The sequence below is a fragment of the Corapipo altera genome, unplaced genomic scaffold, assembly GCF_003945725.1.
Source record: "Corapipo altera isolate COAL_440 unplaced genomic scaffold, ASM394572v1 55, whole genome shotgun sequence".
In the NCBI taxonomy this organism is placed as follows: domain Eukaryota; kingdom Metazoa; phylum Chordata; class Aves; order Passeriformes; family Pipridae; genus Corapipo; species Corapipo altera.
In genome coordinates this window covers 2,238,077-2,253,529 of record NW_020884882.1, presented here as the reverse complement: position 1 = coordinate 2,253,529, position 15,453 = coordinate 2,238,077, and the positions used below count along the sequence as shown (strand labels likewise).

General features: G+C 42.4%; 1 protein-coding gene and 3 non-coding genes across 5 annotated transcripts in view; 3 read left to right on the top strand and 1 right to left on the bottom strand.

Annotated features, from left to right (window-relative positions):
• Nucleotides 1-1,417: 1,417 nt before the first annotated feature.
• Nucleotides 1,418-15,453, bottom strand: part of GLT8D1 (glycosyltransferase 8 domain containing 1) — a 15,448-nt gene continuing 1,412 nt past the window's right edge. Inside the window, exons 2-11 of one of the 2 annotated variants that reach the window (XM_027640375.1) lie at nt 13,293-13,349; nt 13,099-13,197; nt 12,461-12,677; nt 11,677-11,794; nt 11,059-11,143; nt 10,725-10,837; nt 9,985-10,151; nt 9,692-9,804; nt 8,889-9,029; nt 1,418-1,720 (exon numbers count right to left, since the gene is read on the bottom strand). In XM_027640375.1, the coding sequence (XP_027496176.1) occupies nt 1,695-1,720; nt 8,889-9,029; nt 9,692-9,804; nt 9,985-10,151; nt 10,725-10,837; nt 11,059-11,143; nt 11,677-11,794; nt 12,461-12,677; nt 13,099-13,197; nt 13,293-13,308 (1,095 nt within the window). In that variant the 5' untranslated portion in view covers nt 13,309-13,349 and the 3' untranslated portion in view covers nt 1,418-1,694. Of the gene's footprint in view, nt 1,721-8,159; nt 9,030-9,691; nt 9,805-9,984; nt 10,152-10,724; nt 10,838-11,058; nt 11,144-11,676; nt 11,795-12,460; nt 12,678-13,098; nt 13,198-13,292; nt 13,366-15,453 lie in introns of those variants that run through there. The other variant, XM_027640374.1, reaches the window with a different exon arrangement.
• On the top strand, nt 2,966-3,039 carry LOC113946035. Its single transcript, XR_003527270.1, has one exon. It is a non-coding gene; the product is annotated as a small nucleolar RNA SNORD19 (small nucleolar RNA).
• LOC113946037 lies at nt 3,427-3,504 on the top strand. The gene has a single exon (XR_003527272.1). It is a non-coding gene; the product is annotated as a small nucleolar RNA SNORD69 (small nucleolar RNA).
• LOC113946036 lies at nt 4,034-4,109 on the top strand. Its single transcript, XR_003527271.1, has one exon. It is a non-coding gene; the product is annotated as a small nucleolar RNA SNORD19 (small nucleolar RNA).

Genomic DNA, 15,453 nt, shown 5'->3' with positions numbered 1-15,453 from the left:
GTGTTATTTTAGAAATATGTTGCGCGTGTACATGTACAGACTAAGGGTATTATATTGCATGTTAAAGAGTCTGGGCTTCAGTGAGGAATTTGTTTTCCAGTGTAGGTTTTTTACATCTTTATATTTTACATTGTTTTGGGCTGGTGCATTGAAGTGTAGCTTTATGATGACACATTATGCAGTCAAACCACCTCGGGCAGGTCAGAAATGTGCTGGTTTTTACTCTGTAAGTTTTTTTTGGGGGTGGCCTGAGCAAGTGTTCTTGTTCCTGTCTGCAGATCAGAGAACACCACCGAAAGGTCAGGAAGGAGGCCAAGAAACGTGGGCACAAAAAGCCCAAGAAAGATCCCGGAGTTCCCAGCACTGCACCGTTCAAGGAAGAGCTTCTAAGGGAGGCAGAGCAAAGAAAGCAGAGGGTAAAATACAGCTTGTGGCAAAGAGGATAAGAACTGAGACCATTCCTGCCTTCAAGGAAGCTTTGTGTGTGCACCAGAGATGCAGTTGTGGTAGAATGTAGATGGTCCTGGTAGACACATACTTGGGAAAAATAATATCTTTATTTCCAGGATTGTACAGTGTGCAACAATTGGCTCTTTTTTTTTTTTTTAACCTTTTTCTTACTGTACCTGTTAACATGCTGGAAGAGTCATTTTTAATGTGCTCCAAATTGCTTGCAATGGTAAGATGCATGGATGTGCTAAAAATTAAATCTTGGCATGATGTGATTATACAGAAAATAAGGATCTGCTGTCTGCAGTGTGGAGTAATGTGGCATGGGAGCAGCACAGTTGTAGTTGTTGCTGCACAGCTGTTATTTTGGGGTCAGGCTAATGGCTGGTTGCCCCTGGTTTTGAGACAGTTGAAGGCAACAGTACTCTTTTCAGGGTAGGATGCAAAAAAAAAACGTGTCCCAGTGTCACTTGGACAGCCAGGACTTCTAATTGAGCTGTCTCAGGAACTTGGGTCAGACATAGGGAAACGGGGAGAAAGAACAGTCTTCCTTACCACCTTCAAAAATGTTTTATCTGGCTTGGATTTTGTTTGCAATCAGCTTGAAGAACTGAAACAAAAGCAGAAGCTCAACAGACAGAAAGAACATGAAAAGAAGAGGAAGCTGGAAGCTAAAAAGAAGGCAGCCAAAATCAAGGAAAAAGCAGAGGGAAAGGTAGGTGTCCTGTATGATTTTGATTCTGTGAAGCTTATAAAAGTCACCCTGAAAGTGCACCTTCTCAAGGAGGATGTTACATGTTACATTTTCACGCTGCGTAGGCACACAAGTATTTACTCTAATTCTTATTTAAATAATTCACTTTTGTTTTTATTTGCCTTCAGGAATCCTCTGGCAAGTCTAAAGGAAAGACTAAAAAACCTGTGAATAAAAATTCAAAGAAATCATTCTGCAGGGAGCTCAACAAGGTGAAGTGCTTCAGCTGTCTTTATATAATTTGATGAGAGTCAGCAATGAGACCACTTGTTGTTTTCCTTTCTTTGGCATTACTGTGGAGCTGCTGGAGAGTATAAAGGTTGTCTGTGATAAACATCAACACTTATGGGATTTTACAACGAGAGTGTTGTCATCTGGTGTGTGATGCCTTATTTGAGAGTCTTGTCTTGTTTCTAACCCAGGTGCTTGAGGCCTCAGATGTGGTTCTGGAGGTTTTAGATGCGAGAGATCCGATGGGCTGCCGGTGTCCTCAGCTGGAGCAAGCTGTCATTTGCTCTGGAGGAAACAAAAAGCTGCTGTTGGTTCTGAACAAAATTGGTAAGAAACACAGGTTTTTCTCCAAGTGTTACTTGGTCACTGTGTGGTTCTGTGGTAGGTGAGTTATGAAGATTTTAAAGAAATCTGAGATTCCATTGAAGATATTTGTTCCAACTCTGTGCTCACTAAAAAAGCTGGAAAGTACTGAGTTACCAGCAGCTGAAAAGCCAGAAAATAAAATAGCAAGAGCAAAGGGAACTTTGTATTAGAGTAGTCCTTGCAGGGATAGTGGGACATTCGTTCACAGAACATCACTCTGTATCATATACAGTCTTTTAGCAAGACCCCAGCCTTAAAAACCTGATAGAGGGGCCAAAAATGTAATTGGGATGTGTTCTGCTTAAGGCAGGAAAAGGAGACAGTGGGTGCCTTTGGGGAACATGCTTGGTACTTTAGTAGCATTTTCAGCCAAACATTATTTATCATAAAGGAACATCCTAAATGGACAAAATGTGGCCTGATTTCTAATTCCACATCAGATTTCCTACACACAGTGATATTTAAGATCCACAAGAGTGAAAGAACTCCTCTTTTTTCCAGATTTAGTACCAAAGGACAACTTAGAGAAATGGTTGAATTATTTGAAGAAGGAGTTTCCAACAGTTGCTTTTAAATCAGCAACGCTGATGAAGGGCAAGACTATGGTAAGAGCACTGCAGGCTGTCTCATGAGTGAGTTGTGTGTTTGCAATCATGCATGTTGAAGCATGTTGGGGAACAGGAACTCTTTCTTTAAAATTCCTTTTCCTCTTGTTTGATTACACTGCTGTGACTGATGGATATGCCTTTACACTTCAGCTGAGCTTTGCAGTACAGTGGGGGGGGTTCTTGCCACTGAAATTACAGTAGATTGATAAATCTAGATCAATAAACAGAATATACATATTTTATCTTCCTAAATAGCTCCTGACCATGGGGGTTTTTGCCTTTGAATCCAGCAGGAACAGGTCACAAAAAGACATGCACGTGTTGATTTATCAAAACCCTCTCAGTGTTTTGGAACCAAATGCCTTTTGAAACTTCTTCAAGAGCACAGCAAGACTCAAAACAAAGCCATTCAGGTTGGGGTAGTAGGTGAGTGTTTTTGGACAGACAGGAGGAGTTTCCTTCTCCTCCTGTAAAGCTTTGGGGTCCTGTGTTACAAACTGGGTAAAACTGCTAACACAGGGTTTGCTAAAGGGCTTTCTAGTCACTGTGTCAGTGTGAGAAATGAGGATACACACTTTGTCTTACTTCTGTAGTGAAGACTTCAGATCCAACTCTGATCTCACACTGATGATGGACCTTAGCAAAGACACTTGGAAGATGGGAGTTTTGATCAGTGTTATTTAACTTACAAGGATTTATGTCATTTTCTTCAGGTTTCCCTAACGTGGGAAAGAGCAGCATAATCAACAGTCTCAAAGGAGCACGTGCTTGCAATGTTAGCATAGCAAGAGGTGTTACCAAGTAAGTTGAGTCTGATAAAAGCTGTTCCTTTCCCTGTTTGTTGTGTTCCACTTACCTTGAGTTTTGTTTGTGTACAGTTTCCACCCATTGGGTGCAAAATATGCACTTGTGTGGAGTTTTAAATGCACACTTTGATTTGCGAGATGAAAGATGTTGATCTGTGTGATGGAAGCTCTCACCAGAGAGCTTACTTTTTGTAGGTTTAGATTTCTGTCCTACACAAAGCACATGATGACAAAACACTGAAGCTGAGTCTGTATGAAGTCCATTCAATCCAACACTGAGCTTTGTGTCTTACATCCCTCACCATCACCACTCCTTCACTGGTTACCCACTCACGGTGCATTTCTGTCTGAACAGGTCCATGCAAATTGTGCACATTGATAAGCAGACAAAGATGTTGGACAGTCCAAGTATAATTGCAGATCCTTCCAACAGTGCCCTGGCTCTGGCCTTGAGAAGTATCATAGACACTGAAGAACCAGGCTCAGCAGATGTGCTTGAAGCAGTAAATGCCATTATAAATAACTGCAGTAAGCAGCAGGTGAGCTCCATCTTTTTCCACATCTCTCACTGCATTTCACTTCTCTGTAGGTTTCTTAGGCCCAATAATGAAAGTTCCTTTCACTTCAGTTAATTCTGGTAGTTTCTGCACTGCTTTCTGCTAACCATGCAGAGTAGCAGTGCTAAATGTGATCCTTCATCCTTACCAACAGAAGGCAGAACAGCATGCTGTGATCCTGACAGCCAGAGTGTTATCCCAGTAGTGTTTCTGATTTTTAAACAACCCTGCTTTTAAGATCTCATCACAGTATCACAGAGTGAAAAATGATGATATTCTTTCTGGATCCTATTGTTACAGTGAAGACCTCAGATCCAACTCTGATTTCACTCAAATTAAGCTAAGCCTAATTCCCATTCAGTGACTGTTTTCACAGACCAGTGCTCTGTCTCTGTACACCCACTAGTCTGGGTGAATGCAAAGGAGTTTGGTGGTGAAGAAGGCATTTTGTTTTGTAATGTTTACTCCCACGTGCAAGAGAAAAACAGCTCTTCACACTCTCATTTGTCCTCATTGTAATGCAATTTGATTTGCTCTTTTATTCCTAAAACTAAGAGAAAGGTGGGTCTCTCTCTGAATATGCCATTTTCTTTTGCCCTAGGTAATGATGTGCTACAATATGCCAGATTTCAGGAACCCTGAAGAGTTTTTATCTTTACTTGCTCAGAAGAGGGGCATGCTGAAAAAGGGAGGTGTTCCTGATGTAGAAAATATTGCTAAATTAGTGCTCTGTGACTGGACAGGGTATGTATGCTGTGAACTTTGCTCTGTGCTGCTCACCTTTTTCATGTTGTTAATTGAGCACAGCAGAAACTCCAAGTCATGCAAAGCACTTAGAAATGAGAGCCTTTCCTTTTTTCCATGTTTTCCCTTGATTTTACTTTGGTAAAGAGCTGGATTGGCCAACAGAGTTAGGGAATGCCATCCATGGATAATTTTCTAAATTTGTGAGGGATACATGACAAAAGTCAAAGCCTGTAGCACATTACTCCATAGCCAGTTTGCTGACTTATGCTGTAACTCTCTTAGAGAAATTCACCTTCCTCTCAAATACCAAGTCCATGTAGTTCTCTTCTACACAGGAAAGGATGTGGCAAATCTTCTGTGGAAATTTATGGTGATTCCTATATTCTGAGGGTAGGAATAAACGTAACTCAGAATCAGTAACTGACTGTGATTTTTTCTCTTGGTCAAGTTGCTCAGCTGCTTTTACAGCTCATGATTATACAGGCAGGTGATTTGTGGTGACAAAGTATGCCCCTTTTCCCTTTCAGGAGTGGGCAGTCCACTAAATACTGTTGACAACTTCAGAGTCAAATTTAAATAGCTATTAAACTGCTATAAACAGCTAATAGTACATGAGTATTTAGGTTGAGAAGTTTCAGAGCTTTGTGCTCTGGGTTTCATTTTTAAATACAGTGATTTAACTATGTTATCTTTAGTTAGTTTTTAATGCTGATTTTTATTTCCCAGAGGCAAAATAAGCTACCACTCAGAACCTCCAGGATCTCAGACACCACCACCATATCTTACAGAACAAAAAATAGCTGAAATGCAAGAGGGCTTGAATTTAAAGAACTTAGAAGAAGAAAACAGCAACACTGTTCAAGGTAGGACTGTTCCTGTGATACACTACCATTAATCTTAGAATGGTTTGGGTTGGAAGGGACATTAAAGATCATCTCACTCCAACCCCCTGCCATGGGCAGGGACACCTCCCACTAGACCAGGTTGCTCAGAGCCCCATCCAGCCTGGCCTTGAGCACTTCCAGGGATGGGGAAGCCACAGCTTTTCTGGGCAGCCTGTGCCAGTGCATCACCACCCTCACAGGGAAGATATTTTTCCTGATATCTAATCTGAACTTACCTATACTCAAATCCAAGATTTTCAGTTCCTAGCAGTCTCCGAATTGTCCTTTGTTCTGCCTGCCTATGTGGGAGTGCTATGGCAGGGAGGGGGCAAGACTAAAATGTGTCCTGTCAGGGTGGGCATTACACTTGGTGCTGTCTGAGTGGGACTTAACAGACACTTACTATGTCTTTGCCAGCTTTAAAATACCCCACTCCAGCAAGCAGCATTATTTTCCAGTCAGCTGGTATGGCAAATGGGACAATAGAGGAAAGTAAAGTGATAGAGGAAGGATCAAAGTGGAAAAACATGGAAAGAACCAAGGAGGAGGAGGAAGAGGAAGAAGAGGAGGAATTTACAGAAAGCAGTGATGATGATGTGGAAGAAGACGAAGAAGAAAATGATGTCGAAGAGGTAAATTAAGGTTTCTACCTGTTTAGATCCTGACACCAAGAACCCAGTCAGTGTCTTATTGTGAAGTGAGGCACTGGAGGCACTTTTTGTAATCAAAAAGCCTTTCTCCTCCAGGTAAGGGTTGGACTGTTTTCCTCAGTTAGGGAAACAACATTGTTCCAAGCCAGTTGCCTGAGCAGTGTGTTTCTAACCAACTGTACAAGGGGACATCCACATCATCCTCAGGGTCTGTTGGGTTTCATTTGCATGGGAGATCTCATTAGTGATGTTTGAATAACACACCTCTGATCTCTCTGACTTGTAGGAAAGCAAAATTCAGGTCACCAGGAAAGCAAAGCTTGGAAAACAACAAGCAAACCCTACAAATTCAGAGGAGCAGATGGCAGGTCTGTATTAAGAACTCTGGCTTCAAGGATGGTCTCTAGTACTCCAGCACTTGCACTGGTTTCACTAACACATGATTTTCTCTTCTCAGAAGGTGAACATTCCACTTCCCTGTCCTTCAGCTTAGATAAGCCAGCAGAGGAAGATGATGCCTATGATTTTAATACAGACTATGTGTAGCAATCAGGTGTGATGGCACTGTTTGGACACTCTTACTACTGGCCTTCAGAACAGCCCTGAAGACTTGAGTTGCAGCAGAAGTGGAGGAATGCTGCACACCAGAGCTGCTGCAAAGACTCACAATTATTGCTGTATCAAATAATGTATATAATAGTGCATATCCCTTGATGGTTCCAGATTTTATACAGTCTGGGAAACTGCCTGTTATTCAGCTTTAAGTTGTAAAGTTTATTTCCTGTATTAAATCCTATTTAAAAAAATTCCTAATATGCCGAGTTAGTCTGTTCACTTTGTCTTATAAAAAGATGTTTCAAAAAGATAAATGGTTTGTCCTTTTCACTGCAAAACAGTGGTAAATCTTTAATTCTAGTCACATTCAAGCAATTCAATTTCAAGATAAGTTTTCATTCCTGCATCAAATTTAATTGCTTTTCCTAGAGGATTACAAGAACTGTATCCCTAGAGCCTGACTTCAGACAGTAACTTTTCAGTGTATTTTTGCAAAACATGTAAAACTTTAATAAGTTAAAAGTGGCTAAAAAATGCTCCTTATTTGAGCTAGACATAAGGTATGTTAATCTGTTCTGGACCTTCACAGGGAAAAGTAACAGATTACATTAATAACCCTCCTTCACTGGGGAACAAGATGCTTGTTCTTACAGTGCTCTTGAACAAAAGAGTTATTTCCTGGTGATACCTGTCATGTCTGGCCAACAACTTCTAAATATAAAGCAAAACACTGCCCTGTGCAATCAGGATGTGTTACTGTGCTCAGCCTGTAGCAGAACTGGGATAGCAAGAGAATTGCCAAGAGGCCCTGCAGCTGCTCCAAGAATTAAACATTTAGAATAAATGCCTCATATTGAGCATCTTCGTCCTGTGAATCCGTTTTCTTCCTATTAGGTCTGATTTCTGTGTTCTTTTAACAGATAGGTGTGTTTTCCCTAAAGGTATGCTGAGGCATAGTCCTCATAGGCAGCTCAAAAAGGTGTCAAGTGTAGACACAGATGGAGTTTCTTTAAGCCTGCTCAAACACAGCCTGCTCATCTGAATTAAGTTGGTGCCAGCTGATCCAGTACAATCTTTCAAAGTTTGGTAAGTGAACTTATTACTGCTTCAAGGACAAGAATTTTTCATCAAAACCCAGCAAAAGAAACCAAAGGTAACAAACCAGATCGACACCCACGACAGAACTATAGGCAGTGACTGCAATGAGACAAGCAGTTTGAAATCCTTTTAAATGACAAAGCAGAATTAAAACCATACTCATAGTCATGAAGGAGCCCTTGTCCTTTGCTGCCCTGTATCTGAGACCATGCAGCATTCAGCTGTCACTGCATGAACACAAAGCCTTTTGTCTAAACATCTTCCACAGAGAACTGTTCACAAGCAGTGTTGACAACTTCAGTTCTACCCTCTGTTAAAGGGAACAGTTGGCACAATAGCTGCTGGGATAGATCAGCTAATAATAACTACTAAAACTTCACAGCACAGCTATAAAAAACCAAAACAACTTACCTGTAGCACTGACTATGGGCAGCCATTTACCCGAGGCTTGAGTCAACATGTTACAATTAGCTTTATTTTTGAACAAGGTTTCATCCACCACTTTACAAAACATGTTTTAGTGTTCACTGGCAGTTAAAACCACTTTGCATAGTGAAATAAAACTTGAAGAATTTATCTTTCACAAAAGATTCAATTTTGTAGAATTCTGCAAGAAGGACTTACACAGAAATGGTTGGGAGATTTCATGCATGAAAGGGTTGTTGAGGGAACTGTTTCACAGAATAACAAAACAAAACAACAAAAAACAAACCCAGAACTCAAGCAACTCTTAATTACAGTACATTGATGTGCAAGATTTGCGTGGTGCAAGCACCAAATGAATTTGTATCTTGTTCTTAGAAATGTTTCTGTAACTGATAAAATGATCCTCTGCTACAAGACTCGCAGTAAAGAGCAGAAGAACACGACTGAAATGATCTAAACAAAAGTGCCCGTTTGTGGAGATCCTCCCTCCCTTTCTGTAGTGCTGCTGGAGCAGCACCTTCTGTCATGCAGGTGACATGAGCCTCCTTTGGACCTCTGCATTTCAGAACTGCACCAGAATAAGTGCATCACCTTGTGCTCCAGAAGGCAAGGATGGCTCTGTAATACATGTTGGCTAAAAAAAAGAAATGTTCTGCTTGGCTCCAAAAGTTTCCTGAGAAAGCACCATCAGTTATCAGCCTTGGCTCTACTTTGCTTCATAGGCTTCCGAGTGTCTGCGGATCAGGTTGAACTTGCCTGTAGGGTCAGGGACATACCACTTCTCCCAGACTTCAGCATAGGAAGCTGTTCTTCCCCAAGGTTTGAAATGTCCATTCCAGTGGAGCAGCTTGGCAGCTTTCACAAACTGAGGAGAGTATCTTTTTCCAGCACTAGACCCTTTTATTGAAAAAGCAGCGTTAGTGCCTGAAATAAAGGCAGCAGGAACAGCAACATGCAAAAGGTTAACTTCAAAACAAAGGATTTAACAAAGGAAATCTTATCATTTATGGAGAAAGGAGGTGATATGGGAGGCAGATACAGGGGCAAAGTGAAAAACAAATCAGGTGCAACTGAATGCCACTTTAAGCTCTCTTAGTATCTATTTTAATACACTGCCTTAACTTCCAAGTTCATTGAAACCCCCTTAACACCCAGATGTATTCAGCAGCCTATTTTTTGTTCATCAGAAACCAAACCTAAAAAAGCTTTCCCAGCACTGGGGTTTCATGAGTAGCAGAACAGATATGAAAGTCTGTTCTTCTCAACAGTCTTGGAAGAAACACCTCAAATCACTTCAGATACAACATATATGTGGAAAATTAGAAGTATTTTGTGAGTAAGTCAATTCAAGAACTACCTCTCAGTAGTTCAAAGAAGACCATGAAGGTTCAGGCCCACAAGCCCCAAGAAGATATTGCAAAGCTGTGTTTCTTAAACAGCTTTTCAAGGGACAGAATAGGGGAATAAGAGGTCCATTTGCTGCCTCATCAACCAGGTGTCCTGCTACAGGCCTGGAAAACCACACTGGGGAAACAGTGTCACAGATATTTCGTACATACCGAGATGTCGGACGTTCCACATGGGATCAATACTGGAATGCTGCTTGTAGAATACAATTAGCAGTGGAGGTGTTGTGATGCTGCCAGCCAGAGTCTTACTGTAAAGTTCCTCTCTGGAAGAGAAGATGAAAAGAAGTTGGGAAAGGATGCTGGTGTGGCCCTAAATCAGTTGACTTTTCAGTTGCAGCAGCATGACAGGAGCCCACAGATACACACACAGCCCTTCATCCAACAGATGCCACCAGCACAACCCCAGCCCTGACCTGCTGTCACCCCAGCTCGGGGGTACTTACATGACATTAAGTGCCATCCACTTCTCCAGTTGCTTAGTGATGTTCTGTAATTTCCATTCTGTCAAATTGGCAACGAAAACTCCTGGATTGAAAGAGCAGGTGTTGGCTTTCATGGCGAGCTTTCGGATGGTTTCTTTTTTGTAATCTAGAAAGCCAATGTAGTTATACTGGGGGGGGGAAAAGAGAGCAGAAATTAGCTTAAAATATGGCAGAATTCCTGTTTAAAGAAAAATTCTGCACAATTCACAACAGACAGGCATAAATGGAAGTTGTTAAAGCAAATATCCGTTCCTTTAAAATAAGAAAAACAAAGCCTAAGAGCTTTTTTAAGCTCTTATATATAGTATATATATAGCAGTGTATATAATCATATTTTGGAAATATGATTATATACACTACATATTTTAAGGAAAGCTGCATGGTCTTAATACTACCATGTTATTAATATGGTACCAGTCTCAGAAAAAGCACTTTTTAAACATTCACAAATGAAAAATTCTCCCTCTGGTGTTGTAACACCTCTTGCTGTTCCATGCTAGAAATTGCCCTCATTGTACAGCACAGCAAAAATTCAAAGTGCATTTACTGTGCCTAAACAGAAACTGCAGGTGCTACTTGTAACACAAACATCAGTATAAATTGGTTTGGGACAGTCACATCTTTAGGTTCACAGCATTTAGAACATTCCCAAATGCCTGGGATCTGTGGTATTGTTCCCACTGGATCAGAATAAAACTAACCTGATTGCCTGCTCCACGGACAGCAACTTTGCTGGTGGTTGAGTCACAATCATCTGAAAATGCAGCTGCATGTCCAGGTTTCAGTGGAGTGTTGTAAAGTTCAAGAATATCATCTGGAAAATGGAAGTAAGCACAGAAAAATCAAAAGCAATCCTGACTAAGTGCCAAGTTATGCTTTGTTCAGGCCACTGGTACAGGAGATGTAACCACTCAGTTTAACCCAACTCATTCACATTTACAAAGTTTGGACATCTTTCCTCGAAGTGTTTGGGCTCTGAGAGATGGGATATTGCCCTCAGCATAAGGCCAGTGGCAGCTAACAAAGGTGCCATACCTTGCACTATTACATCATCATCCACATAAATGACCTTCTCTGCATGAGGTACCAAGTTGGGCAAGTAGAATCTTGCAAAGGTTAACTGTGAGAACAAGAAAGCAAGAGAAGTGAAGAATTAAATGAAAAATTGTCCAAATAAATGTGAAATGGACTGATTCTCCTGCACTTATCTATGGCACTAATGTCCAAGACAACTTCTATAAAGGAAATAAAATAGGCAGCAATATCCTACAAGTTATTTAAAATAAACAAGTTCCATCAATTCCTGGTTTCCTATGAATTTATGTATTGATAACTAACTTTAAAATTTGTCTGTATTAGAATTTCTTATTTCTCCACATGTATCTGTAGTATCTCCAAGGTGTTGGTATGCTTGACATGCTGTGTTTTGCTGTAGCTAGCAGCAAAAAATGATACTAAGCATGTATATGTAGACATTCAAATGCATCTCTCACTAGCTGGAAATATATTTTTACTGAGATTTAGGTATTTTATTATAAAAGACTCCTTCTATGCTAACAGATGTGGTTTTGATCTCTAGTTGTGTTAAAAGCCAACATCAAAATATATTGCTATTAACTAATAACTGCAAAAAGTAATCAACAGCATCCTCACTGGTTTGAAGGTATCTGCTTTTTGGGGATCCACTTGTACTTTCCCTTCTAAGACACGAGGGTCAAAATCCAAAATTCGGTATCTCATGTTTTTCAGAGCAGTGCCACTAAGCCACAGCCTGCAAACAGGGGAAAGGCACAGATCTTGTTAATGAGACAAAAATCAAATGAAAAGCAAGAGATCTGACTGACAGCAACCCAGATCTTGATGTGCCCCCCCCTCACTTCCCTACCCACAAACACATATCTGGGATGTCATCTATGGCTGAGGCCAGTGGTGTCCTGTGTGGCTGCAGGGACATGCCCACTGCCAGCACACTGCTCACCTGGGACACGTGAAAGGTATGAGCTTGCCTCTTGTTTAATTAGAAATACACAGTCCTGTTATCACAGGTCCTTCACAAAAAAACATCAGTGTGGACAGAGGTGGGTAAAAATAAAAGGATCAAAGAACAATCTATGAAAAGGGAGAAACCTGACTGACAGTATTTGAATTGCTTGATGAAATAAATGTATAAAGTAACATCAACAACCCTTCCACCAACGAACGCCAACCCCACTGGTTGGATATAATCCTGTTGGAAAAGATGGTTCTTTTCCATCCCTGAAACTTTTCCAGAAGGAATAGCTGTAGGACTCCCCACAGCAGCCTTGCCAAAAAGCAGCAATAAGCAGCAGCAGGCAGGACTGCAAGTCAGAGGAGAGCAGCTCCAGGGAAAGGCAGCTCTCTTCTCAGAGATACTGAAGTTTACAGTGTTGTGGGAATCCAATGAAAAGATCATTACCTCAAGTGATCCACTGTATCATTCAGAGTAACAATATGGAAAACCACGTTGGATCTGGTGTGATGGTAAATGCTGTTCATGGCTGCAATTGCACCCCCAAGCCTCTCATCTGACGCTGCAATGACCACAGAAATCTCCTTATCATTCCTCTCATCTATCAGCCTCTGGGGAGCTGCAGGAATGAAATCTATAGGCTGAAGTCCTAAGGGACTTGAATCTGTGGAGTACAAATGGCATCACATACTTGTTTTTATTATTACACATTATTATAACCACACTAGAATTCCCAACACATTCAGTTATTTCTGCTATGCAAGCACTTGGATGTCTCAGCAGGATCACAGCCTGCCAGCATCAAACACTGAAAACAGAGCACCTGCTTTTGAGAATCTGAGATGTTAATGAATAGAAGAACATCACAACTACAAAAAACTACACACGTTTAGCCACACATATTCACACACAGCACAAGGAACTAAAATAAGGCTGAGCTACAGTGGGTCCCTTTTCCATGTCTAGAACCTCACTGACTTCCCCCTCCCATTTATCCAAACCACTCTCTGGTCAGAGTATGTGCTTTCCCACCAATCTTAAAAAGAATAATATTTTTTTCAAAATTAAAATAAAACCCAACATACCTGATAACTCCCGTTTCAAGAAGTCACTGAGGCTTAGGAAGTTATGATGAAGAACTAGCAAAAATATTACAACGGCCACAATAAGGATGGAAATGTTCACTGAAAATTTTGAAGAAAAAAGTTCATCAGCATAAGCAGAGAAAAAGAAACTCAGATACTTTAAAAAAATTAGACACACACACATATACACATACCTTTCCTTAATGTCATTTTTCTATTGTTTTATTTATGAGCATAAGGTTCCTGAAAACCTGCAAGAAAAAAATACAGCAGTCACTTCCTACATCCAGTGTATGTCTACACAAGACATAGGCACCATCACCAGGAGTGTCAAAACAGTTTCTGAATGCAGTAAATGTGTCCTTCTCTAAAAAAAAGATAAAGCTATGCCACATTTTAATAACTGAGTGTGGTACCTCAGTACATACATAGCTACAATCCTAGAATGGCTTGCTTTGAAAGGGACATTAAAGCTCATCTCCCTGCCATGGGCAGGGACACCTTCCACTAGACCACATTCCTCCAAGCCCTGCCTAACCTGAACCTGGAACACTTCCAGGGATGGGGCAGCCACAGCTTCTCTGGGCAACCTGTGCCAGGGCCTCACCATCCACACAGCCAAGAATTCCTTCCCAATATCCTGTCTAACCCTGCCCTCTGTCAGTTTAAAGCCATTCCCCTTTGTCCTGTCACTCCACACCCCTGTCCAAAGTCCCTCTCCAGCTCTCCTGGAGCCCCTTTAGGCACTGGAAGGGGGTCTCAGGTCTCCCCAGAGCCTTCTCTTCTCCAGGTGAACAACCCCCACTCTCCCAGCCTGTCTCAAGCAGAGGTGCTCCAGCCCTCAGAGCATCTTTATGGCCCTACTCTGGACCTGCTCCAACAGATCCAAATCCTTCTTATGCTGGGGACTGCCCCCACATACGACTTATCTAAAGAACTTGGAGGTAAAAAGGAGACATACAGATCTTGCCACTTCCTTCACTGACAGAAAAAAATGCCAAACTCCTTCCACCAGTCAGAATGATCTGAAAAGAACTGGAAAATTAGTGGGGTTTCTTTACTGTTGAAACAATTTATTTACCTATCTGAACTGGAAGCATCTAAACAATAAGATAAATCATTATACGTTTCCTTCCATGCTTAACCAACTGCAAGATTTTGGCAGGACAGTGGTTTATAAGATTTTAACAAATAGCACTTTCCAAACCATGAGAGTCTCTACATAGAATATAACAGAATATCAGCTAGAGCGTTGTCACACCAAAAAAAAAAAAACACAAAAGCAGGCAAGAAGGTATTACCATCATGTTATAGAAGGGGGTAAAAACACAACCCTGATACAGTTTTGGTAAGAAATTCAAACTTGTTCATTATTCAAGGGTATAGGTGACTATGAAATCAGAACAAGAGCTGCGTATCCTGAAGTGCGAAAGAGCTCTCAAATAACACATAGAAAGCACCACAACAACATGCAAAATTCCAGAAACGGTGACAGACTTGTGAAATCTCCCTATTAAAACACCGCAGGCTGCGCTGTGACGGTTCCATGTGTCAGACCCAACCACCTTCTCTCGCTGCTGCATTTGCGGAGCACAACAAACCCCAGCCGGGAGCCCCGTTCTCCAGCACCCCCGCACCGCTGGGCGGGACACAGGGCTTTGCTTACAGAGCACAACGCCACGTCTCGCTGGGGAACGAAGCACTTTGCGATTCCCAGCGCACAGACACAGCCCGTGCCTTTGAGCGGCGGCTGAGGGAGCTGGGGGTGTTCAGCCTGCAGAGGAGGGGGCTCAGGGGAGACCTCCTCACTCTCTACAACTCCCTGACAGGAGGGTGTAGCCAGGTGAGGGTCGGGCTCTTCTCCAGGTAACCAGCGACAGGACAAGAAGGTCCGGTCTTAAGCCGGACCAGGGGAGGTTTAGGTTGGACATTAGGAAGAAGTTCTTCACAGAGAGAGTGATCAGACATTGGAATCGGCTGCCCAGGGAGGTCGTATAGTCACCGCCCCTGGAGGTGTTTAAGAAGAGACTGGACGTGGCACTCAGTGCCATGGTTTAGCAGACGAGGCGGTGTCAGGTCAGAGGTTGGACTCGACGATCTCAGAGGAAACCCCGGCTGAATCTGTGAATCCGACACGCGGCAGCCGGGGCTGGAGGCACCGACGGAGGGACTCCCCGCAGGGCACGTTCAGCGCCCGCACAGCCCGCAGTGAAGCACACACCGCGCGGGGCCCGCGCTGCCCGCACCCGCTCCCCGGGCCCCTGGGCGGGCACAGCCGCGGCTCCCCCGCCCCCTCACGGGCCGCCCGCCCGCGCCGCCACCGCGGCACCCCCAGAGCCGCGGCTGTGCCCGCCT